The following is a 10,217-nucleotide window of genomic DNA, read 5'->3' as shown; positions in this document are numbered from 1 at the left end:
AGTCATCCTGTTTATATACTCTTCTTAACAATCCAGAAATAGAAATTCCACATAATGATTTACCCCCTTTTATTAGTTTATATATCGATTATTTTGAAAGATTGCAAAAATCCTATCAGAGACAAGTCAGAAACTATTTGCGTTAAATAGAAAATTTACATTTAACATTTATTTATCATTTAATAAAATTTTAATTTCCACAATTTTGCCAAAGATGACCCATTCAAGTTAGACTTCCTTCTTATATTATCAGATAATCCCCAAATCGCCTAACTTAGATTCAAGTGCGCGTATAAACGCGAAAAACTTGTATTAGCTCATAGCCAAAGGTTAATTGTAATGTATTTATAAAATATATAAGAATTTTAATGAAAAAGGACCCACTTCTTCTGTCCATTGAGGCAAATTAAGTATCGTGGAAAAATCGTTAACGTAAATAAAAGTTTACTGCATTTTAATGATATTTAGAATACGACGTGTATAATCTCAGAATAATCATTAGAATCAGTATCTTAAGGTACATCTGTAAATAGTTAAAGGCCTTTAGATCATTAGATATATAATATTCATTTTTATATATACCAATATTTAAATTGTACTATATACATGTTTTATTATTCATTGTGTATTTTATGATTCTTGAAAAAGAAAAAAAAAGGTGTTTTTATTGAGTGTTTTTCTTTGTGTTTATATATTTTGATTGGTGGAACAATCTCTTTTTCAAAGGGAGAGCGATTATTGTAATAGAAAAATGTAGTTTATTTTATTTCATATGGTTAATTAGTTAATGTATGCGGGTTCTACTTTGTAAACTATTTTACATAGAATTATTGTTTAAATGTTCTATACATTTTTCAAGCGTTATGTCAAACAAGCATTTTTATAAACTATTCAATTTGTCTGGACAATGAGACTGCAGCAGTTACCAAATTATATATATATGTCTAGTAAAGTTATAAAGAGCATCTTAAAAGTTCGGACAACGGTCAAGCGACGTCTGCAACTTTATTTTTGTATTATACATGTTGTCGATAACTCATAAATCATACATTCTTTTGTTTGTTACTTGCTAGGACATTCAGAACTTAGTATATAAACTTATCAAGCCGCTATGAAATCAATAGCGAGTTTCTTGATATTCTAGGTGAGTCTCTTGTTTTTGAAAATAATTTAAATTTAAAACTATTTTTCTTTTAATTTTATTTTGGAAAAAATAAATAAAGTTTCTAAGTTACTAATATTTTAATTCAGAGGTTTATTTATACAGTAATCTTTATTGTTATTATTTAATAGGAAATCTGAATTGTTGTACTATTTTTTCATTGTTTTTACTTACTTTGACTTCAAAATGTGTACTTTGAAATTATATTGTATTTATCTTAATGTTTTCTTTATTAAATTAATAGCGAGTTTCTTGATATTCTAGTTTGGTTTTCTTTCTCGTTGCTGATTCCGGCCTCCTACCGTGAACCTCCCCCTAGATTGTGCCATAGCGCTTTACAATTGTTGGGACACCAAAACACCACAAAACATCAACACAATATAATGGTAGAGGATCATGTTTAGCAACGAAAAGAAAACCGCGAAACCTGGAAAGACCCCTGATAACTATAAACAGCAGGTTCATTACAAACTAGACTCTGCATTTGAAGGCCTTGGTATATTTGCAGACCAGCAGGACGATATTATTAGTTTCAAGAAGAGCTATCCAATTAAACACCAAGTTGCCGAGTGTGACAACGATACCACAATCCCTTACGGAGACGACCAGCCTTTTTCTCAGTCTTCGCCTATAAAATCTAATCCTTTCGTTTCGTCGTGGACAGGACCGCCAACTCTTCCATCAAGTATCACGCCAGTACGACCATCTATCGTACACCGGCCAATAATTCCTTCCACGCTTTCTATAACACTGATATCTGTTGCAGGAAATTCCCGGTTACAGACGCCACAAAATTTTGCTGCGTTATATCCAAGTTTAACTACAACCGCAACTGCCACAACAGCTATCGCTACTGCTGCGTCGAGTGTCTCAACAAATTCCATTTTTCTCGAATACAATACATTTGTATTACACTATAGTATGATAATACGAAATCGTTTTTTTTGTTCTTCTTTTTTTTTATCACGAATTTGTCTTTAAAATAAATTAATAAATTGATGATCTTATCTCCAATTTCAAGTTAATTGTAAATCAAATTGGTGTGGCTTATGTCGAATTTTATCTTGGCCACACCTTAAAACAATTGTATTGGTGTGTTGTGTTAACATACGCGTCCATCTTCCAATTGCTAGTAAACATTATAACACCTCATTTCCTATATAAACTAACGAAATATCTTCAACTCTACCTTGCTTCCAGATTTTTTACCAATAACCATTACCGTAAAAGAAAAACAAATCATCATGCAGTTTAACCAAGACCAGTCAAAGGCTACACTAAAATTTGGTAGGAACAAAAAAGTTACAATAAATTCGTGGAAGGGGTATGTTTACGTTCACTTGGAGAACATTCCAAACCAAAAATCCATTTCATTAGGAGCAGATGAGATGGAGCAGTTAATGGAAGTCTTTACAAGAAATTTTGCGGATACGAAGGAAGTGATTCAAAATAAGGTAGATTAAATTTTTATTTCAATTACTAAATGTAGTTGTGACTTTTTCTTTTCATAAAAACATTTAGTGAGATTTTCATAAAAACAAGAAAGAAGGTTTACTCGTCTTCATTTGAAAGTTGTATGTATTGTTGAAAATATTCAAATAATTTTTAAAAATTCAAAGATTTAAGCGTAGTTGTTTATTTTATGTTTTTTTCTTTTAAGAATAAAAGATTATATCCCAAAAAGGAAGAGAAAAGCGCAGACTACGATGTAAGTTTATTTTTATCTAACTATCTTTATTTTGTACATCACCCATCTCTGTTTTTTCATAACATGCTATACTATCTTTTTGTTTGAATTATGTAGTTTTTAAAGTAAAGAGATTTTCATTTACTAAGAAATGTAAGTGTATGTGTGTAATTTTCACGTTTACAAAAAAAAGTTAATGCATATCCATTAAATTGTTCAACTATATTTTGAAATTGTTTCCAATGTCATGTTTGATATTTATGTTATATTTTTTTCCATTGTAGATCGCCACACAAAAACCACCACAGCAGGAAGTAGCTACATCTCCCGTGAAATCAACCAACAAGGTGAGGATAACAAATCTATTTATATGAATTTCATTGATAATTAATAACTTTTTTTTCCTAAATAGAAAATTGGTTTTATATTGTAAACTGATGTAAGCAAAACTTTGAATTACATTTCTCCTGTAACTTTTTTTTATTATTTTCTTCAGATCACCAAACGAAAACGGAAACTGACAAATGTTAAGAACAATCCATCTGTTCTGAGTGAAGCGATAGAAAGTCGCCACAAGACTATAGGAAGTGAAGAAGAGGTAAGAAACACTATTTTGAATAACTTTTTATTATCAATGTTTGTTTGTTTTTTTTTGTTTTTTTTTAGTTAAACGTTTACATATTACACATACACAAGTTCGATATTTTTTTCTCTCACTTTGTTTTAGTAATGTTTTTTATAGAATCGTCTATTTGCAAGATAGTTGTTTTTAAATGTTCATACTGAGTTGTAGATAAAAATATCCCCGTTGATGTTGGTGTTTGGTTTCTGTACTGTCTAATGTCAACTATCGCATTTATGTTTGCACACACTCTTACAAATACATCTCCCACAATCGCAAACTTTAACTTTTCTATGCATGGAACTAAGATCGGTTTAGGTCGTTTAAGCTGAAATTGTTGAAATATTGATGTTGAATTTGAACGATCACCAACCATTTCTATAACCGCTACCATAGAAACTCCAGTGGAATATAGGATCAGAGATATACCTATAATTTTCACTAAAAGAAAAGTTCTACTATTCACTGATCTTTCAAGATCGTTTAGATTGTTTTCTATATCATCCATGATTGTAAACTGATTCACAATATACTATTCATCTCTTGTTTAAACCCAATTTCAAACATGATTTTATTTTTATTTACCATTTGATTGGTTTAAAAGTAAGAATAGCAAGTATAAATTAAAAGTCCTACATATGTATGGAGATAACTTCTTAGTTTTATAATTTCTAAAATATTTCTTCTTTTTTTTTATTTCAGAAGCAAACCTTCACCACAAAGAGACCGAAGGTTATCGAAATAACGGACTCCTCCGAATCGGATTTCGAATGAGATTATATGTGTATAGACATTTAAAGAAAAAAAAAAAGTAAATATATAAACATTTAGAGAAAAATACCATATGTGAATATTTTGTCGTTAATCAAATATAATTTTGTAATTGATATTCAAAACTTGAATATTTAGTTGATGTTTTTTGTTTTTGTATTCTTATTTGAATAATCTGATCTCACTATTTTTGTATTTTTTTCTTTATTGAGAAATTTATTATATACTATCAATAATTTAGCAATGACAACACAACAATCCCTTTTTCAATTGTCCATGGAAACACTTTATCGGATAAGTAGAACATGTCAATCCCCAGAAGTCATTAGAGACTTCTTAGTAACATTCCCAACTTTAATTTTAAAACAATTTGTAGATTTTTGCTATGAACAATTTATAAAAAGTTCTAACTTCTACGATTTAGATATTTTTTATGTTGGAGAAGAGTTGATTGATCAGCGTAACATCGATTTTGACAACATAAATTCTTTATATGTTTCATGGATATTATATATTGTGGGTATTTACGTGAACAGGAGATTTTATCATACTTACAACATTTAGATGTATTCGTTTTAAGAGATTTCAGGGGGTGTTTTAAGAGAGATATGTGGCATTTTATTATATGCAAAGCTGTACGGAGAACATGTAGAAACTAACTAATCTTCATATATGAAAATATTTAGCAATTGTAGAGTAGATAATAAATGTTGCTGGTGGTATTTTATGTTCACATCAACCAATAATATGTAATTTTATCTAATAAAAATATTAATATTAATATAATTGTTTGTTTTTTTTGGTTCCTTTATATAGTAATACCCATTACATTTTCAATCAGTTTATTGTTTGATTGCATACGAATGAAGATGTGGTGGGAGACCAAAAGTCTTGTACCTTTTGAATGTCCAACTTCTATGCTTGTTGTCGGATCTACAGGTTGTGGCACACATCCTTTGTTCAACGACTTCTTGAAAATGCAAATGGAATGTTTAAGTATTTTTTTTTGTGAAACTGACTCCTGTACAGAAAGACAGTCAAACAAATTGATCTCTATAGACTAATACTCTCCGCTGAACTTTATTTGGATATAACAATAACCTGTAATTCCTTTCTTCAGAACTTTCGCCTTCGGGTTTTTTTATGTTCTTGTTTGTATTTTACCTCATAATAATGAATAAAGAATAATCCAACAGTTTCTTAACAGAGAGGTAGACAGACAAATTGATTTCTGTATATTAATAATCTCCGCTTAAATTTGTTATGGTATAATAATAACTTATAGTTTCTTTCTTTAGGAATTTCACCAGCAGTTTCTACACAGAGAGTTAAAACAGACAAATTGATTTCTTTACACTAATACTCTCTGCTGAACTTTATTTAGGTATAACAATAACCTCTAGTTACTTTCTTCAGAGCTTTCGCCTATAAATTTGATTTTTTTTTTGTTTTGTTTTGTGTTTGTTACATACCTTATGATAATGAATAAACACAGAGAGTAAGACAGGCAAATTGATCTCTATATACTAATACTCTCTGCTGAACTTTGTTAGGATATAACAATAACCTCTAGTTCCTTTTTTCAGAACTTTCACCTATAAGTTTGATTTAATACTCTCTGCTGAACTTTATTTGGGTATAACAATAACCTCTAATTCCTTTCTTCAGAACTTTCACCTACAAGTTTTTTTTGATTTTTTTTGTTTTGTTTTGTGTTTGTAACATACATTCATGATAATGAATAAACACAAGAGTTAAGACAAACAAATTGCTCTCTATATACTAATACTCTCTGCTGAACTTTGTTAGGGTATACAGTGAAACCTGATTAAACCGAACCCTGAATAAACCGGAAACCTGTCTAAACCAAACTTATTATGAAGAACAATCATATCACATTTTATACATTGTGAACCTGATTAAACCGAATACCTGCCAAAACCGAAAGGGTTTGGTTTAGACAGGTTTCACTGTAACAATAACTTCTAGTTTTTTGTGTGTTTTTTTGTTGTTGTTTTTTTTATGTATATGTTGAGGTGGTGAACTTCAACTCTAGACAGACAGGTAGGCAGGGTGATTTTGTCTGTTGTTGGTATAAAAAAATTAAGGCTAATCAAATTCAAAAACTTTTTATTCTATCTGATATAAAATTAAAAAAAAACAACATGGTATAATAAATATAGTAACAGTTTAGCTTGATACAAGATCTAAATTGCAATAGCAATTTTAATAAAGAGAATATAAAAAAAACAGTATAATATGAACACATTTTTTTCTTGAACAACTATGTGGTAGATATGATATCTTTTGAGCATCAACAAATTGAGTATTATGTACTATGTAATCAAACCTTAAACTATGGATGATATAAAGAAAACCAATTGTTATTCTTCTTTTAAGTTGTAAAAATATACAAAAATAAGTGTTTGGAAAAAAAAGATCTTGTGATTAAAAAAAGTTTAAAACTTACTCAAGTTTGATTGTATGTTGATATATATTATATCACATGAAATACATAAGTTTGATTGAATATATTAAAAAAACATATTTACACAAGACCATTCAAAATAAGTTATTCAATTCATAAGGAATACTTTTATTCTCCTTTCACCATGTTCATTCTCATTTAATTTCTTTAAAAAAATTAAAATAAATGTTTGCAAATCAAATAAATACTTTTGAATGGTCCAATATCATTCATTATCTGTACAAGCAGCACTATCAATAGTTTAATAACATTTATGGCAACAACAAAAAAAAATACAACATATGATATGAGTGTTTAACAATAAAAGTACTATAAAAAGTTTCCAACCTAATGGTATTATCACAAGTATTGCATCAGTGTTTTTTTTTATCAACTCAAATAATGAATAGCAAACATTATTTAATAAAACTATTTGTCTATTATTTAGATTTGAATAAAATCTTTGTCGAGACTATTGTTTTTGTAGGTAGGTCAGAATAACTATCATATTATCTGAGAACTAAATAAACTGTACAGTGACAACAACTAATTAATACCATTTAACATCAGTATATAACATATTTACATTCAACAATGTACTAATTAGAACATTATAGTTTACATGAAAAGGAATGTTGAAGACTAAAATTTTAATTCTATATTAAAAAATATATTAAAAGTATTTATCTAATTTAAACATAATTTAAAAAAAATAATATAAAGGTTAAATATAGATTATCTTGTTTAAAATTAAACAGGTGGGTAATTTATAACCTCTAACATATGGGATACTTATAAGTATAGTTCTTAATTAACATTTTGGAAGTAGGTAGGGGGGTAATAATTACGGGCATAGGACATTTGAGCGAAAAAGAAAAAAGCACATAGGGTCATTTGAGCGCCGACTTCATAGGACATTTGAGCGCCGGGATATTAACCTTACCTGAGTTTTCAGACAGGACATTTGAGCGAAATTTTCCCTGATAATTTTACACGAATTAAGATTTTTTTTTAAAAGTAAGAAAAAAAAGTAAGATTTAGTTATAAATATTTTTTATTTTATTTCACACCCGAGTAATTCGACCGGTTCTGGCTGGTTTATGTAAGTGAAATCCAAAGTTGATCTCTATTTACCAATCAATTCTACTATAATTCATTGGCTATGCAAATTTTCTTTGTTCTAAAATTCTTATATATATATCTATTAAGTGAAATGTCCCTTGAAATCTTAATACTAATAATACATGTACGTGTTAAAATGGATATTATTTTGACCGAGACTAATAAGGGAAAAAGAAGCCTTGTTTGTGACAGTTTCCGATATAGAGTGGACAAAACACTAAAAGGAGAAGAAATATCCTGGAGATGTACAGTAAGTACCTTTTTTTACAAATTTAATGTTAATGTAAACTACTTGTTCGTCTGTTACGCTTCAACTTCCATAACTTCTTTTAATTTTGATTTATATCTATATCATTATATGTCTATCTTATACCTCCTTTAGATTAATTTTTTAACACATTTGAATATAAGCTACCACATATAGGGTTAGGTATCAAGGCTCCATGTTGAAGGTCGTACTGTAACCTATATAACATTGTTAGGTTGATTTTCTAGGCACTTTACAATATTCATACAATACACTGTAAAAATTGTGCTTAGAGCCTAAACATTTCCTAAACATGTTTAGATCTAACATGAAATGTGTATAGAAAAGTGTTTAGGCCCTAAACACAATTTTTACAGTGTATATATACAATATATAATTGCTTGTTTTAATTATATTGTGTCTTGGATGAGGAGTTGTCTTTTTAGGATTCATACTACATCTACTACTACTTAGGCCAAGCCTGGTGGCGAAAAATCCAGAAAGTTGGACTTAGTCAACAATACAAAGAGCTTGATTCAGACATTAGTAAATGGCTTAAAGGGATTTTTGGGATAGCCTTTTTAGCTCCAGACGAAGTAGCCGACTGTTTCGTAGAAGATTTTATGGCCGTTGTACCTAACGACAAGCCTTGTATAGAATTTGCAGATTACCTGACTGATACTTATATAACAGATGAATCGTTATTTCCCCCTCATCTCTGGGCCGAAGTTCCATCCTCGTTAAAACGTACTAACAATGGGCCCGAATCATTTCATGCCCATTATAACGAGCAGTTCTATCACAGTCATCCATCAATTTATACTTTCCTTGACACTATTATCAAATTGCAATCTGTGACTAACATAAAAATTCGGATTTTGAACATTGATGCACCGCAGAGCCGAACAGAAAAGGAGAAGGAACAGAATCTCCGGGATTTGCATTCGAAATACTGCCAGCAGGAAATTACGAGGGATTTTTATGTCAGAAGCCTGGGATATAAGTTCCAAGCCCGAACAGACTTGTAAATAATGCCGTTGCCGAGTTTTATGTTTTATGACAGTGCTTTGTTTTTAGTGCTTTGTTTACAATTAAAAGATGTTTTAATCTTTTTGTTGGTAAACTCCTGTTTTATGACTGTGCTTTGTTTTTAGTGCTTTGTTTTTTACAATTAAAATATGTTTTAATCTTTTTGTTGGTAAACTCCTCATTTAATGAACTATATTCGTAAGAAAATGTGGTATGATTGCCAATAAGACAATTCTCTATCCAAGACTTGTTTTCGCTCAAATGTCCTACGCTTATTCTTATTTTCGCTCAAATGTCCTAAAATTTAGGCGCTCAAATGTCCTATACTTTGGCGCTCAAACGTCCTTTTTTTTCGCTCAAATGTCCTGTCAATGCGCTCAAATGTCCATTGCCGATAATTACCTGAGTAAGTTCAATAAATAGATAAGTTTTTAACTGTACAGTAAACAATCAATAGGCTTCTTTAACAAGATAATTATTATATTATCATACCATGTCACACTTTAAATTATCTGTGTTTGTATATGACATTATCAAGGTAGACAGTATTTACTTGAAGAGATAATTAAATATGTAATAGATGTGACAAATCAACTTCTGGATCTTGTGGAGTTACCCTTTAACATGTGTTATATAAAATTCAAGAAGTTTCAAAAGGATAATAAAAATGACACTAATAAAGTTGCCTGTCTCATGTGTCTCTTCTAAGTAATAAATGATAAAATATTTTTATGAGTTTAAAATATCATATAGCAAAAATTATCATTTTATGATAAAACATAATAGAGTAAAGATGGAAAATTATGAAATTGATGAATATTTGATTCTAGATCCTGAATATCAGGATATGTTAAATGAAATATATTTGTCTGATGACGAGGATGTGGATGAGGATGTGGATGAAAATCAGGATATGATTTACCAAATCTATCACTTAGATGATGAGGAGTTGGACTTAGTTTTACTTGTAATGATGGGAATGATAGAGGAAGAAGAAGAAGATGATGATGATGATGGGGGGTTTTATGAAATCAGTGATGATGAAATAGAAGATTGAGGAGGGAGGTGGTCAGAACATAATTAAGGTATAGTGAATTTGAAATAATCATT

At 29.5% G+C, this 10,217-nt stretch overlaps 1 protein-coding gene across 1 annotated transcript; it reads left to right on the top strand.

The window, feature by feature from the left end:
• Positions 1-2,117: 2,117 nt before the first annotated feature.
• On the top strand, positions 2,118-4,289 carry LOC134718567 (uncharacterized). Its single transcript, XM_063581174.1, has 5 exons — positions 2,118-2,616; positions 2,823-2,870; positions 3,134-3,196; positions 3,346-3,447; positions 4,174-4,289. The coding sequence occupies exons 1-5, from the start codon at positions 2,407-2,409 to the stop codon at positions 4,243-4,245; spliced, it is 495 nt and encodes a 164-aa protein (XP_063437244.1). The 5' UTR covers positions 2,118-2,406; the 3' UTR covers positions 4,246-4,289.
• The last annotated feature ends 5,928 nt before the right edge of the window (positions 4,290-10,217 follow it).

Source organism: Mytilus trossulus, chromosome 5, assembly GCF_036588685.1.
Source record: "Mytilus trossulus isolate FHL-02 chromosome 5, PNRI_Mtr1.1.1.hap1, whole genome shotgun sequence".
NCBI lineage: Eukaryota > Metazoa > Mollusca > Bivalvia > Mytilida > Mytilidae > Mytilus > Mytilus trossulus.
The sequence above is the reverse complement of the archived record's forward strand: the minus strand, read 5'-3'. Positions and strand labels throughout refer to the sequence as shown.

Coding starts and splice junctions, on each gene's coding strand:
- LOC134718567 (XM_063581174.1), top strand. CDS start 2,407: ATGCAGTTTAACCAAGACCAGTCAAAGGCTACACTAAAATTTGGTAGG. Junction 3,197..3,345: donor CCGTGAAATCAACCAACAAG/GTGAGGATAACA, acceptor TATTTTCTTCAG/ATCACCAAACGAAAACGGAA. Junction 3,448..4,173: donor CTATAGGAAGTGAAGAAGAG/GTAAGAAACACT, acceptor TTTTTATTTCAG/AAGCAAACCTTCACCACAAA.